Raw genomic sequence first — 15801 nt, 5'->3', positions numbered from 1 at the left:
TGCATTTAATATTTGCGCAGTGCGTAGACAGGGGGCAGGGGAGCGAGGGCGAGGGCAAGGGGTCCAGCGGTGTGGTGTGGCGGCGACCAGCAGCCACCTTTATCACGCTGCAGGAGACGTATCTGTCCGGCCCAACACTGCTATCCTTGCCCGATAGGGCCACACATGAGTGTCCGAGGCAGAGGAGGTGTAGCGCCCGCGCCCAGCCAGTAGAAGCATGGCAGGCCGGGCAGGGCCGGGCTACCTGACCGCGTGTCTTGCCCACGGCTGCCCCCAGCAGTTGTGACCCCGGAGGAGCACGCCGTGCCCTCCTTACCAACGTCAAAAATCAAGCGTTTTGTGCCAGGGATTTCCAAATTTTTTCCCGGGGGCTACGCCCCCGGCCCCTCCCATAGTTAATGGAAAACAACGGCACTGGGCAATTTGCGCAAATTATGGGGGCACATTGTGCTCTCTAATTAGCTGCATGGGGTATGGGGTCTTTGCTTACACGCGCGGCCGAAGGCCGCGCGACATTTAAGCGAAATTTCCGCAACTGACCCTCTTCAGCTCAACTGTCTTTTCGCTGCGTCAACTTTATTAAACTTTAAAAGTTGAATAATCTCAAAGATGTTGCATTATTGGAAGCGAGCAGTGCTGCTAAGAAGCGAGGATCCATGCGGGGACTGCCGAAATCCCAGCGTGTAACGAATGGCATAGCACCCCTGCCTAGGGTCTTAAAGTTGGGGGGTACCCTTAACCGCGCGTGTCCCCCGTGTGACTGTCCCATCTGTAACATCTGCATTCATATCTTGTAGATGCCCCCAGGCGTGCGGCGTTTACAGAGCGGTATTAACCCTCCTGCGGCATTACGCCCAGAACATTCTCCCTAGGGGCAAGCAAAAGTCTTCATGTACCGCCAACTCTGCGTCAACATGTCTACACTATAGAAGTGCGGCCCCAAATCCCCAAAACATTTCCCTGCCTTAGGCGTGGGGCAAATGTTTTCACGTAGATGGAAGATACGAGACGATGCGCCTCAGTCGCAGGCCCACGGCCCATCCACAAGAAGAATTACGATCAATCACGGGATGTGATTATAGATTGCCCTGTAGCGGTACCTTGGTGCTCAGTACTGAGCAGGGGCTTCATTGCACGAAGGTAGACACTGCAGACGCCGCATGTACGAAGACGCTACCAGCTACCAGCAACTGACACCGCGCCTACCAAACAACGGTTTTGGCGCATATTATTGAATTCATTCGTGGGTTAGGCACGATAGGACCCTAGATAGACCAGCAGCAGTCGCAGTACATATATTTTGAGCAATGCATCCTTTCCCATGTACAACACTGAAAGCACCCCAGTTGTGCACTTGAATGTACCTACACATGAGTTCTCAGCAATGCCCGTTTATCCTACAATAACACCCACTCTTACTGACACACTCATGACTCGAGTGTTCCCACAGGCAGGCAAGCACAATCAAGCAGATAGCAGATAAGAGTTCAGGTAGCATGAATCACTAAGACCACGACATGCCGACTGCATATGCACGCAATGCGCTCATCAGGGTTGGGCCTCCGCAATGCTCGCGCCTGCATCTGTCATGAAATCAGCAGTTTGCGGCGCCACCGCCGCTCCAAAAGGCGAGCACGGCGCTGCAGCCGCAGTGACTTCTTGCGCCCGGCAGTCAGCGGCGGCCACGGCCTTGCTGCTGGTGCTGGCCGTGGTGCTGGCCGTGGTGCTGGCTGTAGTGCTGGCCGCTGCCCGCTCCAGCAAAATGCGGCGGCGGCTCTCCTCCTGCGACGTCGGATGTAAGTATGGTTACACATCAGTTCTACCTGGTCCGGATTTTCGACCCCGGCTGTGTGCCTGCGCTCCCTTGCTCCTGCCCTTCCCCTCCCCCACTTCGTCCCGTACTCAACCCCTTGGTTCACTTCTTGCTCTTAAGGTGAGCAAAAGCAGTGTATAGCGCACTGCATTTCCTGCCTGAAGAGTTTGTTGACCCAGATGACGGGGATTAAAGGTTACACGTGGAGCTCGCACTGCATTTCTGGGTTGGGCGACCATTCCATGACTACTGGGACTCCTTTCGAATCGGGATAATAATCCCCCCTCCCTCGTCTCCTCCTGCATTTCGGGATGGGGACTACTGTCGAGTCGAGTGCCGCTTTGTTGTGCCGCTTTGTGCCGCTTTGTGCCATGCTTTCCGCGTCGCTCTTTTGCATTGGGTTCAGATTGGTCTGGCTTAATATCTTCAACTCCCTCCCTCCCTCCCTCCCCTCACCCGCATGGCCTCCTCCAGCACCACCAGCTCCTCCTCAAGCTGCGCAAAGCTGGGCCGGGCGGCGGGGTCCGGCGCCACGCAGCGCTCGCCTATTGCGCACAGCCCCGGCCACAGGTGCCGCGGCCACTCCAGGTGCAGTGTGTTGAGCATCATGCCTGCCATGATTTGCGCTGCGTGTGTACGGGTGAGGGGGAAATGGGGTGCATGATGTATATATGGGCTTTGATGGACTTCATTGTAATCCCAGCAAAAGCAGTACGCAGTGAAGGGGGCGGGAGAGAAGTTACATCCATGCTTATTTAAGAAGTGTAGGTGTAGCTTTAGCCAGGATCAGTAGTACAGCAGGCGCGTTGTTACTGGGGTTGGGTTTGCATGATGGAGTGGAGAATGCGTGCAGTTGCAGCAGGCGCAGCTGTAGCCGGCACCGCGTGCATATTGCATCCCATGCATGTCATGTGTGTCTTCTCATTCATGATGATGATCTAGCATGCACGCCAGCAGGCGCACTCACGGACAGACAGCTTGCTGTAGGGCCGCTCCAACGTGATCAGCTCCCACAGCATTACGCCGAACGCCCACACCTGCGCGCGTGCGGTGCATGCATGCTATCAGGCACGCGCGAAAAATAATATGTGGGCGAGGTGCTAACTGTGCAGATTGCATCCAGAGCAATATGTGCGCGTGTGCGAGAGTGAAAGACGGGCAGGGACGAGGGTAGGCCAGCACGTGGGTGCGTGGTCGCTCCTGCAGGCTGCCGCGCCCACACACATACACGCACATGCACAGCTGCGAGGCAGGGCATGTACGGCGCACCCACATCAGAGGCCTTGCTGTGGTTGCCGTTGATGGCCTCGGGGCTAGAGTATGCCACAGTGCCTGCGAGCGCGGTTGGTTGGGGTGGGGGTGTTGGTTGGAGGGGGGCATTGCTTGGCAGGCTATGGGCGAGGCGCACATATCACTGCCAAACGTACGTTCGTTTGCACGTACAGCTAAAATGCCGCCGGGCTCATACATGTTCACGACCACGTACCGAACTGGTCCGACAATACGTGCTTGGCATTGTCGTTCAGGAGCTTGGACAGCCCAAAGTCCGCGACCTGCGAGCGAGGTAAATCTCATGTGGACAGTGTGTAGTGCGGTGTTGCGGAAATGATGGCCTGACATCTCCTAGCTAGTCCTTTTCCTGAAGGATAACGCAGCACAACACTGTGTAGATATTACGTATATCGGTGTAGTGCCAAGTCTGGGGCTTACAACGTAGGACGTCTGAGTCCGTGGCACTTCTGGTACGTGCCGGCAGAGTCTCTGTCTGTCTGTCCGACTCTGGGGCGTTACAGCTGGCGTAACCGCCCGGGGCACAGCTCTGGCGCTGTGTGCAGCAATCTGTGCTGTTAGTGAGGGTTCTGACTGTGTCCTCAACATCGGGTTTCTGTAACTGTATACGAGTCTTCCGACAAGCTGGCACCTGCGCTGGCGTCGGGCATGGTAGGGTCGGGTGAAGCCTCCGGCGGCTACACCGACTACTTACACGGCCTTGCCTTCCAAACCCGGTAGTTCTCACTACCTCCATACACAACGGTGTTCCAGCACCACAATTGGTATCTACGCCTCTTTCTTGGGGGCCCACTATTGGGTCCGACGCTTCCGCTTCTGAGGTCGCAATTCTGCGATTCTCCCAGCCTGCCTATGGCGCTGCACGGCCACGGTACGTGCTGATCCGCTACCGCTCCGTTTTCTTTTCTGTGTTCCTTAGCACTTGCCCTCTGCTGCACAGAGGACGAGGAGCTGTTTGACTACGACGAGGACGACTTCGAGACGGCCGGAGAACCGTCCCCGGAGCCTCCGACTGTTGACGCCAACGGCGATACTGATATCGCCGACGTCAAGGAGGAGGAGAACGCCGCTGCTGGGCTCTCCACCCCGTCCGTCGTGCTCCGCTGCCGTTGCCACCACTGCGGCCATCCCGTCAGCGTCGCTCTGATCGGTTGGTAGTATGGTTGCAGCTGGGGTCGAGCCTCCGCCTCCTGGGGTCGAGGACTCCTTTGTGCCGGCCGACACTGCGGTCGCCATGGGATCGGGCCAGGGTACTGTCTTGCCCACTGGGCCCGCTGCGAAATTGCTCGCTGATCTGAACAGCACTCTGACGCAATTTGCACAGACTTTTGCGACTTTAATAGGGATTGCTCCTGCTGCGGTTCCTGCTCCAATTTCTCTGACGCCACCTTTGCCTCCCCGCTCTTTGGCGGCTGACCTGAACGCAGCTGCTGAGACCGCTGTGACTACTGGAGGCAATGATGGTGCTGCTGGAGGCTCTGATGGACGCGTGGCGACTGGAAGCCGCGAGCTCGCTGCTGGCGCTGCGCCGCAGCCGGCTGCCGACCTAAACGGCGCTGCGTCCCCTCCGGTAGGTGGTAATGTGCCTGTAGCCGCTGATGGCGAGCGCAACGGGGATTCTGCTCCTCGTGGGGTTAAGGTGTCCATCGCATCGCCCGAGCTGAACCTGGACGGTCTGAAGTCGCAACAGCAAATTCTGCGGGCTCGTGCGTTCATTAGGGACCTTAAGCGCTACTTCTCTGTTGCCGAGTGGGGTGACAGTGATGCAGCACGTTGCCTTTACATCGCGAGTGCACTGAAGGGCGCTGCTAAGACCTGGTATGACGACTGGTCCCTGTCTGTGGGGGAGGAGTTCACCTCTGAGCGGCTTCTGAAGGCCCTGGGTGACAGGTTTGCGCCCGCGGTACTCACGTTGTCTGAAGAAGCCCGCAACAAACTGGCTGCGCGGCGTTACATGATGCGTGACAAGGAGGCGGTCTCTGCATACCTCACCCGCTTCAATGCTCTTGTTGCGCCCATTCATGACATGACCCCTACTGAGCGTGTGTTCTGGTTCCGTTCGGGGCTGCCGGAGTGGCTTGCGACCAAGTGTGCGCGTGACCCTAACGGGAAGCCCTTCACCTCGTTCGACGCTCTCGTTGACCATGCCCTGAGTGCAGAGTCTAAGAAGGCTGCTGGTGCCTTTGCTGCTGCTTCCTCCCTTCGTCTGAACTTCACGCAGGCCACTGATGACGCCGGCATGGAGACGGAGGACGAGGACAACCGTCCTACCCCTGCACCCAAGCGCCAGAAGCGCGCTGACGGCTCTGGTCCGTCGGCCGCTGTGACCGAGATCGCGGATGGCTCTCTGCCGTGCCCGCCGCGCACGTCGGACGAGACAAAGTTCGGCGTGTCCGAGGCCATTCTCAAGGCTCGCAAGGTGGATGGTCTCTGCTTTGTCTGCGGCAAGCCTGGTCACTCCGTCAAGGCCCACGTGGGGTACGACAACTGGCGGACGGTGGTGCGGAAGGGTGGTCAGGGGGGCCGTGGCAACGGTCGCGGCGGTGGTCAGGGCGGTGGTCGCGGCAACAAGGGGGGTCGCGGCGGCGCCGCCGGCAAGGCGGGTGGCCGCAAGTAGGGGGTTGCCCAGGGGATTTGCGAGGATGATCCTGGGTGCGCACTTCTGATGCGTTCTTTGCCCTACACCACTCTGAAGCACACTCGAGCTTTGCTACCTGCTGCAGTGAAGCGTATCGAAGGCGCTGTTGGGCGCGAGCTGACGTTTGACGGTCGCCTGCGGCGTGCTGGCTTCGGTGCCGAGTGTAATCTTTACGAGCTGCCTCTGGAGGTTCCAATCTCGTCTCTGGGGTTGGGTGGGCATACTACGCTGTTTGTTCCCTCGCGCTTTTCTGAGCTGACATCGCAGGTCTCCCGCTTCAAGGCCTGTCAGGCGCGGCGGCCAGCTGACACCGCCGGCGTCTTCGTCGTCCCGTCTTACATGTCCAAGTCCAAGGCGTGTCAAGATCTACTGCAAGGGATGTCGAAAGCGGTGACGTTTGGGGTTGGGGAGTCGTTGTTTCAGGGGTTGGATCTGCAGAATCATCCGGTGCAGCTGCCGGCGCTTAAGCATAGCGTGACTGTTTGGTACGCACCGCCCCTGCCTGTTAGCACCGCACGTGCACCTCCTCATGCCTCTTCGTTGTACTTGACCGTAAACTCTGCTGTGCCATCTGCTGCCGCTTCAACCGCAGGGCCTTTGCCAATCGTGCCTGCACGTGTCGGCGGCCTGCGTGTGTCTGTACTGGCTGATACTGGAGCTAGTCACGACTTCGTGTCCAAGGCGCTTTGCGACCAACTGGGACTCAAGTTGTTGAAGTCGGCGTGGCAACACGTCACTCTGGCCGATGGTGGTAAGCAAACCATTCTGGGGCGCGTGGCGTTGCGCGTGGCGTTTGGTCCTGCGTACCTCGCGTTGCACCCGTTTGTGCTGCCTACCTTTACTGACTCCGCACAGCTGATCTTGGGCGCTAGTACCATGGTGCGGGAGGGGGCCGCCGTAGACCTAGGCAAGCAGGCACTAGTGCTGCGAACGGGCAAGCGCACTGTTTCTGTACCGCTTCGGACCATAGGTGTGCACGCCTTGACTGTTTCGTCCGTCGCACTCGACCAGCCTACTGCTAACATGGCGCTGTCGGCTATTATTGCCATGAATCGTGAAAACGACGCCATTGTTGCCGCTCATCTGCATGCCGTTAGCTGTGCTGTGCCTGCGTCTAGTTCTGGGGATCCCCGCAGGCCTGCATCTGATAAAGCTGGCGCCAAGACCGGTGCATCACCTGCTGCGCACAAGGTCGGAGTGGCCAAGGGCTCTTCTGCTGTTGGTTCGGCGTCACCAGTTCCCGCTCTACCGCGTCTGCCGCCGACCAAGACGCCCACTCTGGTTGGTCGAAAGGAAGCTGACCGTATGATTCGCAAGGGTGCGCATGTTATCGTTGTTCGTCCACGTTGTCGCCCCTCGGTCGCCCCTGTTGCTTCCTCTGCTGTGACTGGTACTGCTGATGCGTCTGCTGCGAACCACCCTGGTTCGAACGCGCCAGTCGTTGCGGATACCACGGCTACCCCTCAGGCCGGCACCGCACCTGCACCCGAGAAGGAGAAAGGTTCTGCCCCCTCCAGTGCTCCTCCCTCGCAGGATCCGCGTGTGAAGGCGCTGCTGGATGAATACTCTGACGTGTTCCAGCCCATCCCGGGGCTGCCTCCAGTGCGCCCAGTCGACCACACCATCCCACTACTTCCCGGCACGCAACCTGTTTCGCGTCCGATGTACCGGCTGGCACCCAAGGAGCTGGAGGAGGTCAAGCGTCAAGTAACTGACTTGATGGCCAAGAAGATGGTTCGACCTTCTACGTCTCCCTGGTCTGCGCCAATTCTCTTTGTCGGTAAAAAGGATGGGACTCTGCGCATGTGTATCGACTACCGGGGTCTGAATGCCGTGACGGTGAAGAACCGGTACCCTCTGCCGCGCATTGATGACTTGCTTGATAAGCTGCGCGGGGCCCGGTACTTTAGCTCGATTGATCTGCAGCAGGGCTACAACCAGATTAGGATTTCGCCTAGCGACATCCCTATGACGGCTTTCCGTACGCCCTTCGGTCACTTCGAGTACACCGTGCTTTCATTTGGTCTCGTGAATGCCCCTGCCACATTCCAAGCCTGCATTGACCGAATGTTCCGCCCCCTGATTGATAAAGGTGTTGTGGTCTGCTACCTCGACGATGTTTTGGTGATTTCCCGCACCTTGGATGAACACCTGGAGCACCTGCGCGCTGTGCTCGCAACCCTTCGTCGTGAGCAACTGTATGCTAAACAGAGCAAATGCCACTGGGCCCAAACGCAGATTGAGTACCTGGGCCACATCGTGTCTGCTGATGGTGTGCGGATGGACCCGAAGAAGTCCTCGGCGGTACGGAACTGGCCGGCGCCCAGGAACCTGCTGGAGCTTCGCAAGTTTTTGGGGCTGACCAACTACTTCCGTAAGTTCATTGAGCGTTACTCAATTCTGGCTGCGCCGCTCACGGCACTGTTGAAGAAGGGCGCGTTTACGTCGGCTTCTGCTTGGACAGCCTCCTGTCAAGCCGCGTTTGACGCTATCAAGCAGGCTGTTGCTTCTGATATCTTGCTTGCTTACCCTGATTACTCCCAGCCATTCCGCGTAGAGGTTGTGACTGACGCCTCGCTGCTAGGGTCCGGCGCTGTTCTGCTGCAAAACGGCCGCCCTATTGCCTTTTCGAGCAAGAAGTTCACAGGTCCGGAGACTCGCTACACCACGGGTGAGCAGGAGTTTCTGGCGGTTCTTCATGCGCTCAAGGAGTGGCGCTGTTACCTGGAGGGCCAACCGTTTACGGTAAAAACTGACCACAAGCCCTTAACGTTTCTGGATGGTATACCGACACTGAATCGTCGACAAGCCCGCTGGATGGAGTATCTTGCGCGCTTTAACTACACCTGGGAGTACCTGAAGGGGACCTTGAACGTTGCTGACGCCCTGAGTCGCCACCCCCTTCTGCAGGGTATCTGGTTACACATGGTCACGCGTGGACAAGCGCGAAAGGCTTCTGGGCTGGGCACGGCGCCCTCTGCCGCGGCTAAGCCCGCGCAGACGCAAGCGCCTGCTCCGAAGACCGCCAAGCCTACACCGTCGCCTGCTGTACCGGCTCCGGCTGCGCCTGGCAAGAAGACTGCCGCTGGAACTAAGCGTGCTACCGCTACTGCTCCCGCGCCTGCTCCTCCTGTCAAGACGCGTCGCCTGGTGAGTCCACCGGCCTGGGCTGCTGCACCCCCGGTAGCGACTGGTGACCCCGTGACCGCCCCGGCTGATTCCCCTGAGGTGTCTGTATCTTTCGGGGACCGGATTCGCGCTGCCTATGCCTCTGATCCGTGGTTCTCTAGCGAGACCAACACACGCGACCTGGCGTGTGACGGTGGGCTGTGGTATCGCCTTGTCAATGGCGCGCGAGTGATAGTTGTCCCTGCTGATGATAACTTGCGCCGTGACATCATTTCTGCGTGCCACTCTGGCCCTCTGTCTGGGCATGTCGGCACTAAACGTACTCTAGACATTGTGTCGCGCTCGTTCTGGTGGCGTGGCCTGTCTGTTGCGGTTGACTCCTTTGTCCGCGCCTGTGACCTGTGTCTGCGCAGCAAATCTGTTTCCGGTAAGACCGCTGGTACGCTGCATTCTCTGCCCATTCCTGATGCGCCTTGGGAGTCTGTTTCCCTTGATTTCGTTTGTACGCTCCCCAAAACTGAAGGGGGATACGACACATGCTGTGTTATGGTTGACCGGCTAACGAAAATGGTGCATCTTGTCCCTACGCGAGGCACACCTGACTCCCCCACAACAGCTCGCCTCTTCTTCGACAACGTCGTGCGTCTACACGGTGTGCCCAAGTCTCTGGTGTCCGACCGTGGTCCGCAGTTTACAAGTAAGTTTTGGGGATCTCTGTGCACGCTTGTGGGCATGCGGAGCAACCTGTCTACCGCATATCATCCCCAGACTGATGGGCAAACTGAGCGCATCAACCGGGTGTTGGGAGATATGCTGCGCAACTTTACTGTGGGCAGCCCTAATACTTGGGACTTGTACCTGACTGCTGCGGAGTTTGCGATCAACAATGCTGTGAACCGCTCCACTGGCTTTTCCCCGTTCTTCCTGAACTACGGATACCACCCGGCAACCCCGGTGTGGCGTGAGCTTGACGTGTCCGCCCCTGCTGCCCGCGAGTTTGCTAAATCTTACGTGCAGAGGATGGCTGAGGCGCGCGCCTGTCTGGAGGCGGCTCAGAGCCGTGCTGCGAATTACTACGATCGCAACAAGAAAGACGTCACGTACCGGCCTGGCGACTTGGTCCTGCTCAACACCAAGAATCTACGCGCTCGGGCTAAGGGACCGCGCAAGCTGCTACCGCGCTGGATTGGGCCTTTTACTGTGGTACGTCCGGTTAGTAGTGGGGCTGCTGTTCAGCTTGCTCTGCCGGCGTCGCTGAAGAACATCCATCACACGTTCCATGTGTCCATGGTGCGCAAGTACACGGGCACGGCGGGTGGGCGTGCTGGGCCTGAGTCTGATGATGGGCCTGGACCTGTTGCATGGATTGACGACCAACCCCTATGGACAGTAGGGCGCATTCTGGACTTCCGCCGTCGCGCTGTGGCGATAGGTAACAATCGCCGGCGATTGGTTAAGGAGTACTTGGTCAAATGGAAGGGCTACTCCTCTAAGCATAACAGCTGGGAGCCTGAAGCTAACTTCACCCCCGATATGGCTGCTGACCTGCAGAGCGCTCGCGAGCGGGCGACTCGCACCATCGAGGATTGACCGAGGACGCTCAATCCTGAAGGGGGATAGTTGTAGTGCCAAGTCTGGGGCTTACAACGTAGGACGTCTGAGTCCGTGGCACTTCTGGTACGTGCCGGCAGAGTCTCTGTCTGTCTGTCCGACTCTGGGGCGTTACAGCTGGCGTAACCGCCCGGGGCACAGCTCTGGCGCTGTGTGCAGCAATCTGTGCTGTTAGTGAGGGTTCTGACTGTGTCCTCAACATCGGGTTTCTGTAACTGTATACGAGTCTTCCGACAAGCTGGCACCTGCGCTGGCGTCGGGCATGGTAGGGTCGGGTGAAGCCTCCGGCGGCTACACCGACTACTTACACGGCCTTGCCTTCCAAACCCGGTAGTTCTCACTACCTCCATACACAACGGTGTTCCAGCACCACAATCGGCGTTCGAGCAGGCACGCACGGTACAGACCCCTCAACCCAACCATGTGCGCCACGTTTGCGTTATCGTTCCTGGCGGTGAAACCAGCCCTGGATCCAGACAGCTAGCTGCCAAGCTTGGCTAAGAAGTCACTGAATTCCGCAACAGCCACTCGACAGCTGCTTAACATACCGCCCCGCACTGCTGCTTGCCCTCAGAAGGCCTCGCCCCGCCCACCTTGGCCACAAAGCCACGGCGGTCCTTGCTTGAGTGCGACAGCAACACATTGCTGGGCTGCCGTGTGTGCGAGCGAGGCCGCAGGGCCGGCAGGTGCAAATCGGGTGGCATTGTTAATAACGGCAGGAACACAAAACGGTATACCATCAGAGCAGGCTTGCAGGGCATGCACTCATACGGTACATTAATTGCTGCAGCACGAAGAAGGTAAGCAACAGGAGAGCTCAGAAGTTGCGTCTTTAGATCATGGACGCCTTGCGAGGCTCCCGCCTTGCTTGGCTGGCTCGCACCTTCAGGTCGCCTGCGACGGCCACACGGCGATTTGGGTGAAGGTGCGGGTGAACGCCTGCTAGCTTGCTTGTACGCATCTTGGTGCAGGAGCACATAAATTGACAACGCAGTGCCCGGCCCAATGCCCAACGGCCCCATAACCAACATCTGGCGGACCCCTCGCCCCAAGGCCGACCATTGACACTGCGACCAGTGGTGCCACCTATCTGCAAACGCAGCAACACACGCACGCATGCACCGCAATCGCACCCACGCATGCCACGATACTAGTCAACCACCACGCATGGCGCGCCCTCACGCACCGTGTATGACGTTGGCGTTGTGCAGGTGCAACATGCCGCGGCACACCTCTGTGGCGGTGCGCACCAGCATACGCCGAGCGGTCAGCGGCGACAGCCGCCCGGGCTGCGGCGTGAAGGTGCCGTTCCGCAGTGCGCTGGACAGGCTGCCCGACTCGCACAGCTCTGCGGCGGTGGCATTGGGAAGTGAGTACTTGTGAGTTTTCCATACACATACCGTACACACGCGCACAATTTCAGCCCACGTCTTCAGCCTCAATAGATCGTGCACGCCACCACTGTTCAGGAACATGCGCGCGCGTGTCTCTCTCTCTCTCACACACACACACACACACACACACACACACACACACACACACACACACAGAGCTCACCCAGCACCATGACCATGAGGATCTCGTCGGGCAGAACGCTGATGGTTTGAAGCGCGTGAGCCCAGCCGCTACCCTGCTGCTTCTGTGCCACCACTCGAGGGTTGCCCATGTTGTCGTCTGGCATATATTGGGGCGGGAGGAGGCGGTGGCGGGAGGGCGTGGGTACACATCGTACACAACCCATCAGAAAGGCTGTACACGTGCGTGGCAATACGCACCACACCGCCCACCTCTGAATGAAACGCACACCTAGCACACCATCAGCAGTGCAGACAAGGACGACGATGGAAACAAGGGGTGTTAGCTTTGTACAGCTGGAAAATGGCTGAGCCCCTTATAGGGCAAGAGATGCGGCGATGGGTACCGGCGACATGAACAGCACCCTTGCAAGCTCAGCGAGACGCATAGGGGTATGCCAACGCCGAGCCAAGGCACCGACATGCCCTGTCCCCGCCACGCCACTCCACAGTCCATGATAAACCAGATGCACCTCACTCAAATCCCTCACAAGCATCACAAACGGCTAGCCGGGCCCGGGCGCGGGACCTGGGGCCGCGACATATTTATGGCGGCTCGGCACGCATGGTCCGGCTGTTGCACAAAAGTTCGATATTTTTGCCCCAAGACGCTTGTCGTCGACATGTTTCGATACATGGATGTAAGATATTTAGAGCCCAAGAGTTGTACTCGTGGACTGACGCAAGTCAAGATGTCGCGAGGTCGCTTCTCGCTACGCTCGAGTTTTCCTGCCACCTATTTATTTCAAAATAGGTGATAGCAATTGTTAATACGTGGCGCTTACGGTTTGTGCCAGTATGGTACTTATGGCACCGACAGAGGGGGGCCTGCTCGTGCAGACACAGGCACGCAGGCTGGCTGGCTCAGTCAAAACAAGGTCGAAAGGTACTTCGGTACAGATGCAAACAACATGCCCAGACACCGGGACAGGTGCCCCAATGCACCACGCACTTACGGTTGCAGCACCGTATGAATCGCTTCTCTTGCCGCTTCCAAGAGCCACAGACATCACCCGTCACTCCGCTCAACACACGAATAGCGGTATGCGCTTTCTGTCTGGATGCAAGCCCGTTGCTCCCCCCCCGCCATCCGCCTTCTGCTCCCCTCCCCTACACACACGCCGTCCGCCACCCGTACCTACCAGAGCGCATAGAGGGCAGCTTGAGCAAAAGGTTGTAAGCCTCCGGCGGCATACTGCGGTACCGATGTGCAAAACCGGCGCCGCCACCGCCGGCCGCGCGTCCTCCTGCTGCGCCTGCGCCCTTGTCACCGCCGGCCTGCAGCCCTAGCTCGGCCTCGTGGGCCTTGTAAAGCTCCTCAATCATCTCGATCGTCATCTTGGCGCCCCGCGCACAGTAGGTTGCCACCACCTATTGGTGCAGGGCGTGGAATTACATTCATGATCATTTGGGGGAGGGAGCGGGGTACATGGTTAGCTCAGAAAATGGTAGACGGTAGGCAATCTTGGAGAACAGCAATCGTTACCGACTATGTCGACCAGCTCCCGGCACGTAGACCCTCCAAAAGTGTGTTCCCGTTTGATATGCTGCTGCATAGTGGTCCTAATTACGGCAGGTCTAGTGGCAACCTATATTCACCGCGGCACGGCGATACTACTCGTGATGTACGGACGCTCGCGGCTCTACATAACGTTCGCATACATTCCGGCGTTTACTCACCTGCGGCGTGGCATCGTCAACCCACGCCACGTGATGCCCAGAGGAACCCATGCATGGCAAGGAATGGGAGGGCGCGGTGAGAGGCAAAAGGCAAAAAGAATACAACCAACATGTATTGTATGGCTGCCACGACAGGAGTGGATGCGCATCACGGGTAAGTTGACCAACGGGCCTGGAGGTGGGGAGGGAGGTGAAATCGCGCAGTGGTACTTCGCAAAAGCCAGGCGGGCGGGCAGGCGATCTTGCCGTAAAGAAGCATATTATGCTGTGCAACCAAAGCAACTGTTGCTGCACAACATGCGCCTGCCGCATACGGACATCGACCTCAGCTGACAGAGCCTTGTTGACTGCCAGTGCTCAACTAGCGCATGACCTTCCTTACACGACCCGCACAGATATATATCTATCCAGGAGCAGCCGTTTACGGTGGCAGTTGATTGTGGCAGTTGGGATTATGTTGCCTGATTACCTGCCTGATTACCTGCTGGTCTGTCAAATTTGGTATTACTCACGTGCGGGTGCCGCAGCTGCTGCGCCAGCACTGCCTCAAAGCAGAATAGGTCCTGGTCTGTGTTGTTGGGCGTGATGGCCAGCTTCACTGCCACCTCGCTTGCCTGGTACACGCCTAGGGGTGCGGGTGGGGGTGGGGTGGAAGAAGTGCAAGCAGTGCGGGTGCGTGAGTGGAGTAGTGAAGGTAGTAGGTCTGGAAGAGGCGCTTGAGTGGCCAGCGGTCCCACACAGACCAGGCCCGCACTCTCGGCTGGCGTGGCGCGGCATGGCAACAGCCTTGTGCATGGAAACCGCGTCCCTAAGACACGGAAGGCGCGCCCACAACCCCAAGGCGACGCCCGGATGCTCACCCTTGAACACCGTTGCAAAGCCGCCTGAACCCAGAGCGTTCTTGACCTCGATGCCCTCGGTCAACTCATCCACGGTCTGGTGATGCGGGCCGTAACACGGGGGGTTATGGGTGGGGCGCGAGATGCCGCGTGCCTAGCCCCGGAACGCGAAGGATGTTTGTGCCCGCAGGCATACGGCACGCGACGCAGCAACAACCCAAAGCAGGTGGCGCGCTCCGGCTACTGACATTGACCAAGATGTGCTCCGGTGCGATCAGCGTCCGTGTCGAGGCCAGTAGGTATGGCGCAATGGAGCCGGCCTCGCGGAGCCGCACCGATGACTCTGATGCGAAGATATCTTCCACGCGCATCTCCGGCATGAGCGAGTGACGGCCAAATATTTTGGCAGTTCCGCTGAGTTGCACAGCTGGTTTGACCGCGATCTGCGCCTGTTCGGCGTCCTGCAAGCCAGCGCAAGACACATATGTGGGCCTGCTTGGAGGCAGGAGCCGCATGAGCAGTCAGCCCACGCCCAGCAGCCATCTTTACTGCACCAGTTATTTTTCTGTAGATTCCTACCGCTGAAGGGCTGGTGGGCAGCATTAGGGCGCTGCATGTATTAGCCGGTTCTGTATCGGCAGAGACACCTTCTGTTGGTAAAGTGTTCAAAGCCTCTGGGACGCATGCGGGTGCAAACGGCGAGCCTTCAAGCTGCAGCTGCGCATCGTGGTTGGGCTCGTGTGAGCGCGACGGGCCACGCAGGCACGCGGAGAGCTTCGCGCCCATCAGTAAGGCTACTCAATGTTAGCAGCTGGCGCGCGTGCACAGAACACCAAAAGGAGGTAAATATGCACCCCAGACGGTCTGAGTCGATTTTATTGCTGAATACATATTGCAGTTGATATGGCCTTCGCAAGGTCGGAGGTCTTTTATGCATAAGGGATCCAGTAAACTTCCGGACGGCAAAAACCAGAGGCAGAGGGCAGGTCCACTCCCATCGCGGGCTTCGCGGGCTGCGGCAGGCAAATTGCGGGAATTATGGGGTGATCCAGAGGCCGTTATTATGCTGAAATGGGGTTGGGGGAACTTGCGCGGCCGAAGGCCCGAAGGCCGCGCAAATTGCGCAGAAGTTAGGCGCGTACCCAGCGAGTACGAGTACCCACCTTGCTGCCCCCTGTCGCCCCACGCCCAGCTTGGGTTGATTATGCAGTAACTAGGTGCGGTGGC

General features: G+C 58.4%; 3 protein-coding genes across 3 annotated transcripts; 1 reads left to right on the top strand and 2 right to left on the bottom strand.

Annotated features, from left to right (window-relative positions):
* Positions 1 to 48: 48 nt before the first annotated feature.
* On the bottom strand, positions 49 to 3710 carry CHLRE_19g751097v5 (uncharacterized protein). Its single transcript, XM_043072855.1, has 6 exons — positions 3407 to 3710; positions 3300 to 3366; positions 3087 to 3145; positions 2781 to 2850; positions 2270 to 2439; positions 49 to 1782 (listed from the first exon to the last, which is right to left on the bottom strand). The coding sequence occupies exons 1-6, from the start codon at positions 3431 to 3433 to the stop codon at positions 1549 to 1551; spliced, it is 627 nt and encodes a 208-aa protein (XP_042914231.1). The 5' UTR covers positions 3434 to 3710; the 3' UTR covers positions 49 to 1548.
* Positions 3711 to 3810: 100 nt separating this feature from the next.
* Positions 3811 to 5920, top strand: CHLRE_19g751047v5 (uncharacterized protein). Its single transcript, XM_001703571.2, has 4 exons — positions 3811 to 3974; positions 4044 to 4253; positions 4531 to 4673; positions 5325 to 5920. Exons 1-4 carry the CDS (start codon positions 3956 to 3958, stop codon positions 5718 to 5720), a joined length of 768 nt encoding a protein of 255 aa, XP_001703623.1. The 5' UTR covers positions 3811 to 3955; the 3' UTR covers positions 5721 to 5920.
* A 4853-nt stretch (positions 5921 to 10773) lies between these two features.
* Positions 10774 to 15520, bottom strand: CHLRE_19g750997v5 (uncharacterized protein). The gene is made up of 8 exons (XM_043072854.1): positions 15154 to 15520; positions 14823 to 15035; positions 14596 to 14671; positions 14248 to 14360; positions 13198 to 13426; positions 12039 to 12155; positions 11668 to 11829; positions 10774 to 11375 (listed from the first exon to the last, which is right to left on the bottom strand). Exons 2-8 carry the CDS (start codon positions 14952 to 14954, stop codon positions 11314 to 11316), a joined length of 891 nt encoding a protein of 296 aa, XP_042914230.1. The 5' UTR covers positions 14955 to 15035; positions 15154 to 15520; the 3' UTR covers positions 10774 to 11313.
* Between the last annotated feature and the right edge of the window lie 281 nt (positions 15521 to 15801).

Source organism: Chlamydomonas reinhardtii (assembly GCF_000002595.2).
Source record: "Chlamydomonas reinhardtii strain CC-503 cw92 mt+ unplaced genomic scaffold scaffold_19, whole genome shotgun sequence".
Lineage (NCBI taxonomy): Eukaryota > Viridiplantae > Chlorophyta > Chlorophyceae > Chlamydomonadales > Chlamydomonadaceae > Chlamydomonas > Chlamydomonas reinhardtii.
Note: the sequence above shows the minus strand (reverse complement) of the source record. Positions and strands in the feature narration are given on the sequence as shown.

What these genes read in the sequence shown, in the direction of transcription:
- CHLRE_19g751047v5 (XM_001703571.2), top strand. An exon ending in CGTCAGCGTCGCTCTGATCG is followed by an intron (nt 4,254 to 4,530) that starts GTTGGTAGTATG and finishes ACCTGAACGCAG; the next exon opens with CTGCTGAGACCGCTGTGACT. An exon ending in ACGGCGCTGCGTCCCCTCCG is followed by an intron (nt 4,674 to 5,324) that starts GTAGGTGGTAAT and finishes AACTTCACGCAG; the next exon opens with GCCACTGATGACGCCGGCAT.
- CHLRE_19g750997v5 (XM_043072854.1), bottom strand. Translation starts at nt 14,954, where the DNA reads ATGCCGGAGATGCGCGTGGAAGATATCTTCGCATCAGAGTCATCGGTG. An exon ending in GCTGCCCTCTATGCGCTCTG is followed by an intron (nt 12,156 to 13,197) that starts GTAGGTACGGGT and finishes AATATATGCCAG; the next exon opens with ACGACAACATGGGCAACCCT. An exon ending in CAACGCCAACGTCATACACG is followed by an intron (nt 11,376 to 11,667) that starts GTGCGTGAGGGC and finishes TGGCCGTCGCAG; the next exon opens with GCGACCTGAAGGTGCGAGCC.
- CHLRE_19g751097v5 (XM_043072855.1), bottom strand. Translation starts at nt 3,433, where the DNA reads ATGTCAGGCCATCATTTCCGCAACACC. An exon ending in GCCATCATTTCCGCAACACC is followed by an intron (nt 3,367 to 3,406) that starts GCACTACACACT and finishes CCTCGCTCGCAG; the next exon opens with GTCGCGGACTTTGGGCTGTC. An exon ending in CTACAGCAAGCTGTCTGTCC is followed by an intron (nt 2,440 to 2,780) that starts GTGAGTGCGCCT and finishes GTACACACGCAG; the next exon opens with CGCAAATCATGGCAGGCATG.